The sequence below is a fragment of the Sorghum bicolor genome, chromosome 10, assembly GCF_000003195.3.
Source record: "Sorghum bicolor cultivar BTx623 chromosome 10, Sorghum_bicolor_NCBIv3, whole genome shotgun sequence".
Classification (NCBI taxonomy): domain Eukaryota; kingdom Viridiplantae; phylum Streptophyta; class Magnoliopsida; order Poales; family Poaceae; genus Sorghum; species Sorghum bicolor.
The window spans coordinates 2384583-2402496 of record NC_012879.2 but is presented as its reverse complement, the minus strand read 5'-3'; the positions used below and the strand labels follow the sequence as shown (position 1 = coordinate 2402496).

Here is a 17914-nt window from a genome sequence, read left to right as displayed (position 1 = left end):
AAGGGTGGCTACAAATGCACGATTTGTAGGGGCGGTTGGCCAGCCATCTCTACAAATCAGTTTTTTAGGGATGGCTCACTATTTGTTGGGGCGGCTTGATGTTGAGCTGCCTCTACAAATTGTTTTTCTGAAAATTCGTGAATTCAGGCAAAAATTAGCAAAACTTTTTTCAATCTGAGGAGGCCCCACCGGTCAGCCATAAGTCACTCATTTTTTGCCTAAAATCACACATTATGTTCACTCCTCTAGCCACTCTACCCAATACTCACATATGTCTATATTGGATTTTGGTTCCTCATATATTATACTAATCCGAGCACAAATTGATTGTTTGAGGTCCTAAAAATTTTCAAATAAAAAAGTTGCCAACTACAAAGTTTTTAACTTTTTGAGATCTACAACTTTCATTTTGGTAGTTTCAACATCCGAGGTCATTTACAAAATTTGAATTTCAAATTTGATAAATTCCAATATAGTTTTTCATGACAAATGACTCAAATGAAAAAGTTGTCAACTATAAAGTTTCATAATTTTTTGAGACCTATAACTTTTTGTATTTGTTGTTTGTCTATCCGAGATCGTTTAAAAATTTAAATTTAAATTTTTGAAAATTCAAATGTAGTTTTTCATGACAAGACGATTTTAAATAAAAAAGTTGTCAACTACAAAAGTTTACTTTTTTAGATCTTTAACTTTTGTTTTGGTAGTTTCTCCGTCCATGGTCATTTTCAAAATTTAAATTTCAAATTTAAGAAATTCAAACATAGTTTTCATTGACAAGATGATTCTAAATTTAAAAAGTTGTCAACTGCAAAATTCATAAATTTTTAAGATATAACTTTTATTTTAGCTATTTATTCATCTGAGATTGTGATACTAACATTATTCGCAAATCTTACATATCTCTCTTGTAGTTTCATAACTATAAATTACATATGTATGATTTGTGAATAATCTTACTATCAAAATCGTAGATGAACAAATGACCAAAATAAAAGTTATAGATCTTCATGAGTTCTATAACTTTTATGTTTATGAATTTTCAAGATGAAAGTCATTTAATGTTTCAAAATCGCATTTGAAGTTGTCATTTGTTTTTCAAATTCAAAATTCAAATAGATAAAACACCAATAGATGAACGTAATAATAGTTGTAATAATACAATAAATTAATAGAGTATGATTTTAAAGAAACATCAAATTTGAAGTTAGTATGAGAGAGAAAAACTAGTTACAAGTTTTAGCCGAAGATTAAAAAAAGAAATTCAACAATTTCAAAATTTATTTTCAAATAGTATTTTCAAGTAGTAAATGATTTCAAATGAAAAAGTTGTAAACAACAAAGTTTCATAACTTTTTGAAGTCTAAAACTTTTATTTTGGCCATTCTCCATCCAAGATCATTTAAAAATTCATATTTCAATACTTAATTTTAAATATTTGACATCCATTTATATAACTCGGATTTGTAGGGGCGACTAGATATTAAGTCGCCTTTATAAATCAGGCCAGCCGCCCCTAAAACGCATTTGCAGGTTGCCCACCATTTGTAGAGGCGGCTCAATATAGAACCGCCCCTACAAAGTAGGAGGACGTTGCTACAAATCGTTTTTGTAGTAATGCATGGGTGCTGAGGTTCCTCCCACACTGAATATAGTCTTTTGAATTCCTATCTAAACTGCTCCGAGCTCATGAGAACATCCTAAAAAGGTTTCTTAGGATAAGACTACCCCCTCTCTATATATATGTTAGATTAGATAATCATGACTAATTGAAGTATCCAAATCTAATCGATCTTTTTTACATCTATTACCCCTTTTATTCTACTTTTTCAATCACCTGTTGTTTAGGGTATCTCTCGACATGATTTGGTGGCGTTCTAGATGACCTTACAAATGCTAGGACAATCTCGACGTGCGTCTCCTCGACAGGTCTTCCCAAAAGGTGCTCTCGAGTTCTATCGGCGAAGAACGGGGCTTTAAATCAGCCTCACCGATCTATTGCTTGGTCATGGTGATCTTGGATTTAACCTTGGATATGCTAGACCTCCCAATTTGACATGAACACATATGTTCTAAATTATACAACATTCTAGTTTTTTTAGATACATAACTTTTAGTATATACATATCTAGATATAATGAATAAAAATTATATATTTAAGAAAGCTAAAAAGTCTTATAATTTAGAAGAGAAGAGGTAAACCTTTTGGCGGGCCTTGTTTAGTTCCAAAAAAAATTATAAAATTTTTCAGATTCCCCGTCACATCGAATCTTTAGACGTATGTATAGTGTATTAAATATAGGCGAAAATAAAAACTAATTGCACAGTTTGGTCGAACGAGACGAATCTTTTGAGTCTAGTTAGTCCATGATTGGACAATATTTGCCAAATACAAACGAAAGTGCTACAATATTAATTTTCCAAAAACTGTTGGAACTAAACAAGGCCTTACTTCCACCCAAAATCCAAAAATTTTTCAAGATTTCCCGTCACATCGAATCTTGAGACGCATGCATGGAGTATTAAATATAAATGAAAATAAAAACTAATTACACAGTTTGGTCGAAATTTACGAGACGAATCTTTTGAACCTAGTTAGTCCATGATTGGACAATAATTACTACAAACAAACGAAAGTGCTACAGTGTCGTGAAAAAATTTCGGACGGTAACTAAACAAGGCGAAGGCGAGTACGTCTCATTCTCGTGTGTTGGTAGACCAAGAGTTGCTTTCTCGCGGATTCAAACGAGACCTTAAATCGTTTTTGCTGGCACGGCAGATCATTACTATATTTGGTTGAAACGACAAAGCTGGCCGCATTTTGCTGTCTCGTGGTACACTGGTGCGTATGTCGCATCCACCTCAAAAAAGGCAGAATCCCTGATGGCCCCATGACATCTGGATATGGACGTGACAAGACTCAGAAAAACCCTTTACATCAGGGCCTTTTTTCCAAAAAAATTATAAAATTTTTAGATATTCTGTCACATCAAATCTTTAGACTCACGTATAAAATATTAAATATAGATGAAAATAAAAACTAATTACACAATCCACCTGTAATTTGCGAGACGGATCTTTTGAGCCTAGTTAGTCTATGATCTTTAATAAAATCATCTTTATATGAAAATTGTATGCATCAGATGTTTAGTAAAATTATCTTTATATGAAAATTGTATGCATGACTAGATCTATAACTTTCTAGTTTTGATTTTTCTTTTCATTTTAGGTTGTTAAAATGCTCAAAAAATAATATAATCTTTTAGTGCATATTAAGAGCAACTCCAACACTACCCTATATGCACTTGGCAAATTCTAATTTTTGGCAAAACATAGAAAAAGCTCCTCCAACACTACCCTATATGCACTTGGCAAAATAGGATGCTTGGCAAAAAGAGGGCCAACTGGCTCAAATTTAGGAGCGTTGGGAGCGCTTGGCATCCTGCCTACGCGGTGGGACCCACACATTCAGCGTGCACGCATGCCTTAAATAGATTGCAACTTTTGCATAAAAGTCCCTCTGATTTTTTTAGGAATCACAAGATAGTCCAAATTTGCCAAAAAAAATAGCTAACTGTTGGAGAAGCCTCTTTTTTCACTTAGCATTTGAGCTTTACACTTGGCAAAATCCAAGATTTGCCAAATGAAGTTTAGGGTAGTGTTGGAGTTGCTCCACGGCTTGTCGGACTAGAAAAAACATATATATCTTAAACAATGTCAAACAAAGATATTTCTTATACGAAAATTATAGTTTTTGATGAGGTCTTCTAGTTTTGATTTTTTTTCATTTGAGGTCATTAAAATGTTAAAAAAATAACTATAAAGTTCACTAGGATATTAATAGCATATCAGAACATGTCGCTAAGAAGAAATATATATTTTATATTAATTTTTTAGCTTATGACGTATATAAATTATAAAATTTGAGTTTTTTTCCATTTAAGGTGGTTAATATACTTAAAAATACTATAAATTTTCAGCAGCATATTAATTGCGTAAAAGGGCTTGTCTTAGAAAAATATATCTTTCTTATATGTTGTCGGATAATGATACTTTTATATGGCAGCTGCAACTCTCGATGAGATCTACAATTTTTCAGTTTTGAGATTTTTAATTTGAGTTTGTTGGGATGCTTAATAATATAAAGTTTCAGCAGCATATTAATCATATACCAATGGTTTGTTGCCTCATAAATTCACATCTTTCTTATACTGCACTGCACTGCATAAAAATAATCATTATATGGAAATTGTAGTTCTTGATGAGATATACAACTTTCTAGTTTCAGTTTTTCAGATAAGAGATCACATGTTGCAGCCATCGTTGTTAGACTCAAGGTTAGCACAACATCGGTGATGACAAACCCTAGTAAGGAGGGGATGAGGAGAAGGGGGGAAGATGAGGCGGAGGAGATGGGAGCTGGGGGCTCAAGGGGCACACCTGCATGGACCATTGTATGCAGCACTACAGAATTGTACTCTAGCCTTCTCTACAAACTGTATTTCTAGTGGTGATTGGGAACATGAGTCACCTTTAGAGCAGCTTCTAAAAATTATTGTCAATAAATCATAAATTTAGGTCCAAAAGATAACATTTTTTAATCCTGAGAGACCCCACAACACATACGGCCACATGTTCGCGCCATCACAAGTCACACGATTTATCATGCAAAAAATACACATTTTGCTACCGCAGGGGCTCAAAACCATGACCTCAAGCCTCACATGTATCCCTCCTAACCACTCAACTCATAACTCACTTGTATCCATATAAGATATTGTCCTCCTTATTTAATCTTTATCCAATTTTAAAAGAGTATTTGGAGTCCTAAACAAGTTCAAATGAAAAGGTTATGAGCTACAAAGTTCTATAACTTTTTGAGATCTACAATTTTAGTTTTTGTTTGTTTCTCCATCAAACGTTGTTTGAAAATAATAAATTTTAAATGTGAGAAATTCAAACATAATTTTGCTTGCGTAGATGTTTTCAAATAAAAAAGTTCTTGGTCACCTCTAGATCTACCTTGGGGGTGTTAAACAATGCCGACAAAATCCATATCTCTAGAGAGACGTGCTAGATTCATCTTGACATGCCATGTTTGTGGGTTTCCATGATAGCAATGAAATCAAGTCCATAGTCATTAATGATGTCCAAAATTTTACGGTATTTAATACTTTTAAAATTTATCCAATCATTCTCAACTATGCTCTGTTTCTAGATGCTACCTGTTGTAGTAGCTGCAGCTGGTGTTGCCCCAACCTTACGATTTCTTGATTGAATTCTTCTAGCTTCATCAACACCATGGCCTGCCCCAACCTTACGATTTCTTGATTGAATTCTTCTAGCTTCATCAACACCATGGCCTACCATTGGATCTTTGGGTCTTTGTCTTCATCCTTGTCAGGTGGTAGATACTAGGCGCGCCCTTTTTGGGTTTGGGTCTGTTGGCGGCCTAGCACGGTTTGCCTAGTGAAACTTGAGATGCTATAGTTTGTCAGGTGGAATTTGGGCCACGGTTGTGGCTTCCTTTGCTGCAGCTCAGCTGCCTTTGATGACTCACCTGTTTCTGCTCTTGTCTTCGTGATTTTCCATGGGACCATGGAAGGTTTGGACGATAACTACGGTGGTTGTCAATGTTGTTCTTGACCGAAGTCCTCAAATGTCGGGTGCCATCATACTACTAGGATTGTGAGGGAAAAGTGGATCGATGGTGAAGATAAAAGGTGAGGGAAAGTAGCAAAGTTGGTCTTGACACCAATAGGGGTCGCCCTTCATCTTTATTTACAATGACCGCTAGAGGCATTATTTAGAGTCATCCATGGACATTACATGACACCAAACGACCCTCGCACCTGCCTAGATCCAAATCATATCCTCGAGGTCCAAGGGCAATCCAGTCAAACCATCACTCATACCCTAAAAGCACTCTAACCACCCGCGACGTGTGAGGACTGCCAGGTCTAAAGTTGCCCTTTGGTGCTACTACAGATCCGTCTCATCTGGTGACTAGTCATTTCGCTCGTGCCCCTTCCATCATGAGCCACCTTGGTATCACCCTGACTTTGCCGTGTGGCCCTTTGCTCTTGTCCAGTCTGAAAAGTCATTCGATGCTTACCTCTCGATTGGCCGCCAGGAAGAAGCTGACGAACACCTGTTGTCAACAAAAGATGAATACACTATGTGAGATAACTGAATAGACGCTGTGAAGCGAATAGAGAGGGGGGAAGAGGGTGAAGCCAATTCCAACAAGTGGCACACATGCAAAAATCATATATTAGGTAATTACCATACCAAAGACAAGTGGCACACATGCAAAAATTTGGCGAAGAGGGTGAAGCTAGCTCCAACAAGTGGCACACATGAAAAAATCATATATTAGATAATTACCACACCAATCACAAGTGGCAGACATGCAAAAAATTATATATGACATCTGTCTATTCATTAGAATGGTACCATATACAATCAACGACAAGTGGCAGACATGCAAAAATCAAATATGACACGTGTAACTTTCTTTCTTCACTAGATGATTATAAATATATGCACTTTGTTCAATGAATAACAAACACAAGATTACAAGAGCCATGCGCAATACTTTAGCAAATGATCATCACCATGATGACCTTCAGTGAGTTTTTCTATCATCATGGACCTTGAAATAGCGAGTTTAAACTTATTAGGTTGTTTTGGTCATTTTTAGACAATCAGAAAATATAGCCAGGTTGTTCATTTACATCTGGTTCAATAGTTTCTTGTGCAATTTCAGTGGACACCAAGGATACCATGGAACAGTGCATTATGCAATTCTTCGCAGCCCTCACACGGGCAGCCATGCAGGAGTGCCGGCAAGACTGGCGCCTGACTATCACCGGCGACAACTTAGTTGTCGGTTTTGCTAGCCTTGGATTGGTCGACTATGTGCAGCTCATGACCGAGTACCTACGCCTGTACCATAACGATCCTGAAGGTGAGTTTTATTACACTGATAATATTTCTTAGGAGGACAGATATTGTCACTAGCAGTTTGAGATTTTGTATATAAATAATTTATTGTCGGTAGCTAGATCGGGCTACACAAAGAGCTACCGATAAAGAAACTAGTTGGACCGAGATGTCTTTTACTTTATAAAAAAGGATTTAAGAAGCGCTCGCAAGTGGTACCAACAAAATAACAAGTTGGAACTTATTAGACCATTAGTCATTTTCTCGACAATCGATCAAAAAACACATAGCCAGGTTGTTGATATTAAATCTGTTTCAATAAATATTTTTTTGGTACAATTTTGGTGGAACTAGCTCTTCATATACTTGGTAAATATAATATAAGGCATCTAATAATTTTTTAATACCTACAGGATCAAAACCACTAGAAGAGTACACCATCTCGAACACCATAACACGTATGATGGGCCAAGTCTTGCCACAAGACTCAATGAGTCAAGGGTCGCCAGTAGTGCCAAGGAGACTGTGGACCAGTGCATTGTGCAATTCTCTATGGTCTTCCCAAGGGCGGCCATGCAAGAGTGCCAGCAAGACCAGCGCCTCACTATCACCGCCGACGACCTGATCATCGGCATTGCTAACCTCGGACTTGCTGATTATATGCAGGCCATGTCCGAGTACTTACGTCTGTACTGTGAGAATGTTAATTAACCAGCAAGTTGTAGCACCATGAGCACCACCGGCACCACAAGCACCTGTGGCCTCGACCATGCAGGAAGAGGCGGTAGTGCCACCATCGCCATAACTTAGGCTGTAGTTGGGCTTGCCATCCGTGCCAGACATCATGGAGTTGGCACCTCATACTGACGTGTACATGCTATGGCCTGGAGCAGCATCGGCAGCAGCGGGCATCTCGCTGGCTCCAATGCCTCCACTTGATGCTGATGATGATGATGACGAGTGAAGTGAAATGCCCGGCCTACAGGTGGCAACTTTGAGTAGGCTTGCTGTAATAAACCCATGGACTGATGGACCATGACGATGAGAAGTATTTTCTTTAACTAGTTCAACTATTAAGTGAACGAGGCATTTCAGTGCCCTTTTTATGTTCTACCATTCTAAATATCTATAGTAAGCACTTTATTCTTAGACAAGAACCAAAGAAAGAAATGAATTCTTGAGGAACATGCATGGGTAAAACACCTCTAAAGTTAATAACTCTATACAGAGTTTGTGAGGAATAAACCCCATTAGAACTAAAATCCCAAATCAAGGAATCCTCCTCTTGAGAGAAATTAATGTTGAAGCAATTTGAACAACTTCTAACCACATATCCATTATCATATCAGCAACACATCTTCTAAAAGTACATTTCACAGGCTAGTACCATCCACACAAATCTTACACTGTTTTGGATTTCTTTTCTCTTGCATAATCACATATAATTCCCAAAATTCAGTAGCTAGGCTTGAAGTGTCAAGCCAGTTATCCTCCCAGAATTTAACTTGTTTCCATTCCCTACTTTCCATCTAAATCCCATCTTGGCTGCTAAGCAGACCACATAATACTTTCAAAAAACTGAACCTCATTGGTGGACTACAAAAAAATATTAGGATTATTAGTGCCATACTTGAAATATATAAGCTGTTTCAACATTTTATGCCCATCTACATTGTGCCTTTTGATCCAGGAGCCTAGTAGGCACAAAATAAGATCTCTTAAAATATGTATGCCTAATCCACCGTACTCTTCCAACATAGAGACAATGTCCCAGTTAACCAGGTGGAACTTGTGCATACCCATATTACCATTCCATAAACAATTAGCCAAATGGGATTGGATAATCTTGATAGCCCATTTGGGGAACTTAATGAAGGAGATAAGATAAATTGGTATACTGGTCAGGCAAGCTCTAATACCACTAGTTTGCTGCATAAGAGAGCAACTTCCCTCTCCACCTAGCTATCATTTTTAGCATCTTATCCACTAAAGGTTGTATTACCTCTCTTCTAAACTTAGAAAAATGTAAGGAGACCCCTAAGTATTTAATATATAGGAAAATGACCTAAATGGGCAAGCAAAAATGTGAGAGGTCCTATGAGCATTCTCTTCTGGAATATTCATAGTGATCAGCTCACTTTTATGGAAGTAACCTCTCATCCCTGATAACTGTTCAGACCAATACCTTTCAAGTTGTATAAGTGTTACATATAACATTCTGAAAACAGTATCATCTCCCTTTGTTATCAGCATACTGTAATGATATTACCCCTCCATACTGAAATTAGCACCTAGCCCTTTTATCGGACCACTATCATCTCCCTTTGTTAACATCCTAGTCAACACATCTCCTACCATATTGAAGAGTGAAGGAGACAGAGGGTCTCTTCTCTCAACCCTTTACCAGTTTTGAAGAAACTGCTCTCCTCTCCATTTAGCATGACTCCAACAGAGCCTTGTTTGACCACTTTCCCTATCCAATTAACCCACGTACTACTAAACCCTATAGACTTTAAAATCTCAAAGAGAAACTCCCAAGACACTATCATAAGCCTTCTCATAATCTAGTTTGAGAATGGACGACCCAGGTTCCTTACTCTTGTGAGCATTATGCACTAATTCATATGCTATCACTACACTTTCCAGAATATATCTTCCTTGAATAAAGGCACTTTGCTGAGGAGATACTAATCTATCAATATTTTTCTCCAGCCTTAAAGTGAGAGCTTCTGCGAAAATTTTGAAGCTAGAGTTTATCAGGCTGATATAGGTCTAATTTTTTCATAGACTTTGCTCCTTCTTCATTTAGGATTAGAGTTATCATTGCAAAGTTAAGCCTATACATGTCTAGTCCACCTTAGTAAATAAAAGTCATTAAACATATCTAACAAGTCTTTGTTAACAATCTCCCAGAACCTCTGGTAAAACATAAAAGACACACCATCTGGGCCTAGTGCTCCATCTGCATAACAGCTAAACGCCACCTTTTTAATTTTCTTCGTCACAAAAAGGCTCAAGAAAAGCATTCTCCTCTTCAGTGACCAAATCACTCTGATTCTAGAAATTATCTGCTAACTTAACATTCATTTTATCCTCCTTTGCAAACAACTACGTATAAAAACTAACAGCTATATCCATCAAACCCTTTTGGTCCTCTACTCAACCAGAAGGGCCCTCTAAACCAAGTCTCTTTCTCCTACTTCTTTGATTTGCAACAGCTTGAAAATGAGTTGTATTTCTATCTCCCTCTAGAATGTCTCTATCTCTAGATCTCTGTCTTGCTTTGATCTCTTCAAGAGCCCAGATATTTTCTAGATCTTTAGCTACTTTCCTAAATGTGGCCATGAATCAGGGGATCCTATTTTCCATTTCTGTCTCTAAGTTATTATACTCTAAAGCTAGCTCTACCTTCTCTCTATTCATACTGGCTACTCCATTTGAGGCCCAACCTCGAGCTAATCTACAAAGTCCTAATCCCAAATTGCCAAACCTCCATACTATTTTTTTTTGAAAGATCCGGACGTTACCGGCTTTGATTAATAATAAGAGGAGATTGTGGAAAACATCCGTTTACAAGCGCGAGGAGCGCTCCCCATCGCAGACCTTACAAGGAGTCGACCAAGCTTTTTTAGCTATCTTAACAAAACTCTCTTTTTGTAACCACCATTTCTCAAAACAAAAAATTTGCTTACCAAAATAACCATTATCTCCAGTATCTAACATGAGAGGATTGTGGTCACTAGGCTGTCTATCTAAACTTTTAACTCTAGCTAAAGGAAAATCACTCTCCCAATCAGTTGTAACAAATATCATGTCTATTTTAGCCAAAATCGGTTGATCTTGTTATTCATTCAAGTAAAGAGTCTATTGCTAGCACTTAACTCTCCTAGAGTCCATTTATGTATCCACTCTATAGTTAACCACCTGGTTACTTTTTTATCAGTGGCAAGATGAACTAGATTAAAATCTCCAGCTATTATAGTAGGGCCTTGCCACTCATTATGCATAACTACATGAAGTTCCTCCAAAAAATTTGTCTTACAATTCTCATAAGGAGAACCATAAACTACTATTAGTCTCCAACAGAAACCACTTTTAATATCTATGATCATTATACTAATGGAAAAATCAGGTAGAAAAGATGCAGGGGAAGGGATCCGCGCGTGGAGGCTGCAAACCTAGCTAACACACATTAGCCGAGTCCTTCACTAATACAGGAGAAGATTATAAAAAAAGTGGGGTCAAAAGACCACTACAATGGTACAGCAATAGTTGATCTCCAGACATGATTTCTCTCAAACCTTTGGCTCATGCCAAAAATCAACTTCTTGCATCTTCTTTAATTATTATAGCACAATCAGTGCCCGATACGCTGCCCAACATCTATAGCCTTATTGTTTACAAAATTTGCTTCATGTACCTACAAAGAGGGCCATGTGCACGTCGCCAATCTGTCCTTTGTCCAAGTGATGTATACATTAGTCCAGCTTTTTTTAAAAAAAATACCTAATTTTTTCCTCAGTATTTAAAAAGTTATGAATGGTGCAGGTGACGGTCTCCTATAGTCACACCGTCACCATGCCTTGCCAAGACCAAGTCTTTGGTATGGTGTGGCGGTTCATGTCAGCATGCTAGGATCGCCGAGCAATAAGAACTTCGGTTTTATGAATTTTATTGGATATATAAAAATATCCTTAAACACTATATTTAAATGGGCTAAATAATACACGTAGCACCATAAGTTCTATGAAATGATGTTGTGAAGGTTGTAGTTTGGTTGAAATATTTCATTTAACATTAATTTCTTTCTATTCTTTGAGGATCCATCACATTTAGCTTTTCAAATTTTCTTCAACCATGGCTTGTTTCATCTACCTGAGTTATTGACAAGTGGCATCCATGCAAAATTATATATGACATGTGTATGTTTTCTTCAATAAATGATTATCATTTAATGTCAGTGACAAGTGGCAGACATGCAAAATCATACATCTACAGTAATGACAAGTGGCACACATGCAAAAATCACAGATGGTTGTCATGCACAATCATTGACAAGTGGCACACATGCAAAAAATTATATATGACACATATAAATTCTTCTTTTTATAATATGGTCATAATATATAATCAGTGACAAGTGTCACACATGCAAAATCATATTTCTACGATGACGACAAGTGGCACACATGCAAAAATTACAAATATCTAACATGTACAACTAATGACAAGTGGCACACATGCAAAAATCATATATGACACATATAAATTCTCTTTCTCCATTAGATGATTATAAATACATGGTCTTTGTTCAATAAGAATAACAAATACAAGAATAATTACAAGAGCCATGAGCAACGCTCAAGGAAATGATCACCACGACGATCCTGAAGGTGAGTTCTACTACACTGGTAATATTTCTTAGGAGGATAAGAGATTTTTCCACTAGCAGTTCAAGATTCTTTATGTAAACAGTTCGTTGTCGGTAGCTAGATCGGGCTACATAAAGCGCTACCGACAAAAGAACTAGTTAGACTGAGATTTCTCTTCCTTTTTAGAAAGGATTTAAGAAGTCCGCAAGTGGTGCCGACAAAATCGTTCTCTCAAAAAAAGTGGTACCGACAAAATCATGAGTTGGAACTTATTAGGTTGTTAGTCGTTTTCGTGACAGTCGATTAGAAAATACATCTGTTTCAACAAATAATTATTTGGTACAGTTTTAGTGGATCTCTTTATATACTTCATCAATATGATATATGTGGCAGTAAGGCACCAAATAATTTTTTTAATATCTGCAGGATCAAAACCATTAGAAGAGTACACGATCCCGAAAGCCACCATAACGCGTATCATGCGCCAAGTCTTGCCACAAGACTCCAGGGTCACCAGCGCCGCCAAAGAGACTGTGGACCAGTGCATCGTAGAATTCTCCACGGTCCTCACACAGGCGGCCATGCAGGAGTGCCGTCGAGACCATCGCCGGACCATCACCGCCGACGACCTAATCGCTGGCATTGCTAGATTGGGATTTGCTGATTACGTGCAGCCCATGTCTGAGTTTCTACGCCTATACCGTGAGAACATTAACCAGCAAGCTGTAGCACCGCCAGCACCTCCGGCACCGCCGGCACCAGGCATGGAGGAAGAGACGGCAGCGCCACTGCCACCACCGTCGCCGGATCTCACGCTGCAGATAGGCCTGCCATCCGTGCCGGACGTCACGGAGCTAGCCCCTCGTACTGACGTGTATGCACTCTGGCCTGGGGGAGCACCTGCTGCAGTGGGCACCTCGCTGGAGCCGACGATGCCGCCACCTCCTGCTGCTGATGATGATGAAGACGAGTGAAGTTAACTGCCCGACCTGCAGCGGGGCAACTTTTGAGTAGATTTGCTCTTAATAAATCCATGGACGCCATGGACCATGATGATGAGCATAAGTATTTTCTTTAATTGATTCGAATGTTAAGTGGACGAAGGCATTTCATTGCCTTTTTTATGTTCTACCATTTCAATTTCAGAATTATGTTCCAGCCAGCCTTTGTACTTGCTGTTGAATCAAAATTTCCTTTTGTATTGGAATATAATGTGCAACTAGTAGCAAACTGTATCTTGTTCCTTATTGTTTACAAGGTATGCAAGGTAGGTAGCCAAGTGATCTATATAGCCAGATTTACAGTTCAAAGAGCCACCAAAATTAATACGACATAGGAGTACTCATTACTCAACATACATGGTTCATATATCTTTCAATGATTATTACGCTACTTTCAAGTCTATCTATCAATTGTGTCTGCGGTTTGCGAGAGCTCACAGACGCATCGCTCTTCACTCAGCAAGTCAGCAGCCGCCTGGTGCCCTGGTCACATGGGAATGAATGCCTCCAGCCCTCCACCACGGCGTCGCAGCCATTGCTGCCAGAATCGACAGGGGCTATGGCCAAGGCCTATGTGTTAGAATTAACTAATGAAATAATTTGTCTACTTAAATGTTTTTTTAATCCTTCTTAGCTGTTTTTGTTTGGTAGCCACAATTAAAAAAAAAAGCAAAACGGGAGCTTTCTCCTGCTCCGCGCAACCACGCTAGCGCCAAACAAAACTTGCTGGTCAATCTACTTCCAAGCCTGGTCAGCCAGCAACGTCGACGCCCGTTCAGAACGCCCTTAGTCTACTGCTAGACGATCAAGTGGCTGCTCTATGGCCCAGAGGACTGACAAATCTGCGTACGTCCAACTAGACAGAGGATGGAGAAGTAAGTCGATCATGGACACGATCGGTGTCTCCTTCGATGTCAAATATCACTACAACATTTTTAAGATTTAATTGTTCTCTCTTATTTTAGGTTCATCATCACTGTCGAATATTGCAGCATGGTTGACATGTTTAAACGAGTTTGATTACTCTTTTCAGGTGCTATGCAAGTCATGCAGGGATGGGGCACTTTGTATACATCGATTAGCGCAATTCCATTCCATCAAAAATTAGTGCAATTCCAATGTATACTTTCTGTTAGTGATTTCTAGAGGAGAGAGAGGTGTAATTTCGACTCAACCATATCCTAATGCATAGTTTTCAATAGTGGTTTCAAAAATTCAATTAGCACTTCCATGCACTACAAAAAAGGAAGATCAGTTGTGGTAAAAGTAACCATGTGGCATAATATACCGCTACATCTCTCTACACAAAGCTAGACCTCCAATGTTCACATATATATCCATGTGCAAACAAAATACTCCATCGCTAACAAGGGCGTGTTGCTTCTTTGCTTACAATGGAAAGCCTTCTCTCTGGCGTATCTCCAAATTACACAATGTATAATGTTTATTTTGCCATAAGATGGGTCCACCATGTATATAATTAAAAAAAATCAATTGCTGGCCACCTCGATCCTATCCATCTACGGCACCATGCTCTACTCATGGTCCACATCTTCTCTAGAGATAGCCTAATTCTCTCGCATCTCTTTGAACCATGTCATCATCCATTTCTTCTATTCCTGCATGCAAGTGTCTACTCATAAATAGTTTCTATAGTAGATACAGTTACCTACATGTAACCATGCACGTATGCTGCTAGCATTATTTTCTCACATGACTTTCTCTCTTCCTTCTCAAAAACTGACTATTAATAATCAAGCTATATATAAAGATGATTCGATAGACTATAGTGAAAATATATTTATTATATTCTTCCTTCGTACCCACGGCAACGCGCGGAGAATCGTCCTAATTTTTTTAAAGCTAAATCACTGGCACTTTGAAGCAAGCGTGAAATGTGGGTTTTGGATTGGAGGCCAAATGAAAGGTGATTGCACAAAACTTTGGATGGTTGTTGGGTGAATGGGATTACTGTTCACACGGTGATATGCCATGAAAACCATGATCCCTCCGCCTCCACGGGGAGCTTGCTCTTTGTCATAGCTTTGGCTTTGTTCTAAGGGGTTGGTCTGGGCTTGTGCTTAGTCTTGGCTTGTCTAACCTGTTTCTTCTTGGAGGATGTTGATGGTGCAAAAGGGTTTTACATTTCACTGGGTCAGGGGTCGAGAGGTTGCCCAGATATTTTGGTGGCTTGCATGTTTGAGTTTCATGCTGCCTTTTGTCTCATGTAGCCGGTGTCGGACTTGTCATACTTGTTCATGAATTCGAACAATTCACTTATGGACCCTAGAGGTGACCTTGCAAAAAGCGAGGTGCACTGTCCTTTGGCCAGACCCTCAATTGCCGCTACAATGGCAAGTGCTTCTAGGATGTTGGGTGCTTGGGCTTTGAGCTAGATGGATCTTTTTAGATAATCGGCTAAGGCCTTGTTTAGTTTTGGAGATGAAAAGTTTTTGGGTACTGTAGCACTTTCGTCTTTATTTGGTAATTATTGTCTAACTATGGACTAACTAGGCTCAAAAGATTCATTTCGCAAATTACAGGCAAAATGGAGCAATTAGTTATTATTTTTATCTATATTTAATGCTCCATGCATGTGCCGCAAGATTCGATGTGATGGAGAATCTTGAAAAGTTTTTGGTTTTTGGGTGGAACTAAACAAGGCCTCAGAGCTTGTCATCTTGCTATATGCAATTCATGATATGTCTAGTTGTCTTTTATTTTGGGTTGTTAACCTTGAATGGTGGCAAGTAGCTCAGTCTTGATCTAACACCATGGGTCATATAAAAAGTGGTTTCAGAGAGTTATACGAATCATGAGCGATGCTTTCTTCACCATAATGAATGACTTTGCCAGAGCAGGGGCATCACTGCTTGTTCATATCTATAACTCTTATAATCCTAAACCCCACTAAACTATTTCTCTAAGCATGCAAGCTATCCACCTAAGCAATGCACTACCATATTCAATTAAAATTCACTAAGTAAAACCTCAATAACTATTTATCTCAACATGCAATGCACTACCACATATACAATTAAAATCCAATAGCACACATAACAACTGTAGTGTCCATGTCAGCAAAACAAATAAATATAGCCCACATCATGATACTACATAATCCATTAATTTGCAATTCCCGCAGCAACGCGCGGGGTATGCTCCTAGTTACAACTATCTATAATTCCTTGGGTTGGACTAGACATTAAATGAGAGGGATGCACAACTCGCAATTAGGTGGTCAAGGATATTCATGCGATTGTCTAGAGAATGGGGAGTAAGATCGTACATTGGTAGTCCCATGATTTTGCTCGGCCGTCAAGGGCGCTAGGAGACGAAACCTTCATAGTCCTCCTCAGGGTCTTCGATGTTGTTTGCTCTTTGGAGATGTTTGATCTCTCTATTTAGTTTGCTTCTTATATGTTGGGCTTCTTTCACTAAAATACTCAACTGACCCGCTCTGTTTTTTGGTTGCTGCCTATTGCAGTAGTTGCTGATTGAGTTGCTCCAAACTTTTGATTTCTTGATTCAATTCTTCTATCTTCCTTCAATACCATGGCTTGTCATTGGATCTTGTCATAATCTTTGTCAGATTGTAGATCTTGGACGTGCCCTTCTAGGGTTTTGGCCTACTAGCGGCCTGACATGGTTTCACTAGGTGGAACTTGAGCTTCTATGTTTTTGCCAGGTGGAATTTGGGCCACGGTTGCGGCTTCCTTTGCTATGACCTCAGCCACCTTTGATGACTCGCCAATTTCTGCTAGTGTCTTCGTGATTTTCTTTGGGGTCTTGCAAGGTTCGAACAAGAATCATAGTGAGCGTCAATGTTGTTCTTGACCAAAGTCTTCGAACATCGAGGTGCCTTTGAACTACAAGGACCGTGAGGGAGAAGCGGATTAATGGTGAAGATAAAATCGAAGGGAAGGTAGCGAAGCTATTTATATGACAACAATGGGGGTTGCCCTTCATCCTCATTTACAAAGACCCCTGGAGGCACTATTTATAGTCGACTATGGACATTACATGAGACCAAATGACCCTTGCACCTGCCCTGGATCCAAAGCATATCCTCAAGATGTGAGAGCAATCTGGTCAAACCGTCACTCAAACCCTAAAAAGCACTCAACCAACCCCCGATGCATGGGACCGCTAGGTCTGACATCACTATCTTGGCGTTGTTGTCAGTCCATCTCGTCTAGTGACTAGTCATTTTGCTCAAGCTCCCGTTTCGTTACCGGCCACTTTGGTGTCACCCTCGCTTCATCATGCGGGCCCTTCGCCCTCGTCTAGTCTGAAAAGTCGTCTAGTGCCAACCTCCCGCTTGGCCGCTAGGAAGAAGGTGACAAACACCTACTATCAACAAAAGGTGAGTACACAACGTGATGATGAAATGAACGTCTATGACGATAACTAAATGAACGGAGAGAAGCGAATAAAGAGAGGCCGAAGAGGGCGAAGCCTGTCCCAACAAGTGGCACACATGCAAAAATCATATATTAGATGGTTGACAAGTGGCACACATGCAAAAATTATACATGACATCTATCTGTTCATTAGATGGTTACCATATACAATCAACAACAAGTGGCAGACATG

At 38.8% G+C, this 17914-nt stretch overlaps 1 protein-coding gene across 1 annotated transcript; it reads left to right on the top strand.

The window, feature by feature from the left end:
- Window positions 12296–13291, top strand: LOC8068424 (nuclear transcription factor Y subunit B-3). Its single transcript, XM_002437749.1, has 2 exons — window positions 12296–12338; window positions 12744–13291. Exons 1-2 carry the CDS (start codon window positions 12296–12298, stop codon window positions 13289–13291), a joined length of 591 nt encoding a protein of 196 aa, XP_002437794.1.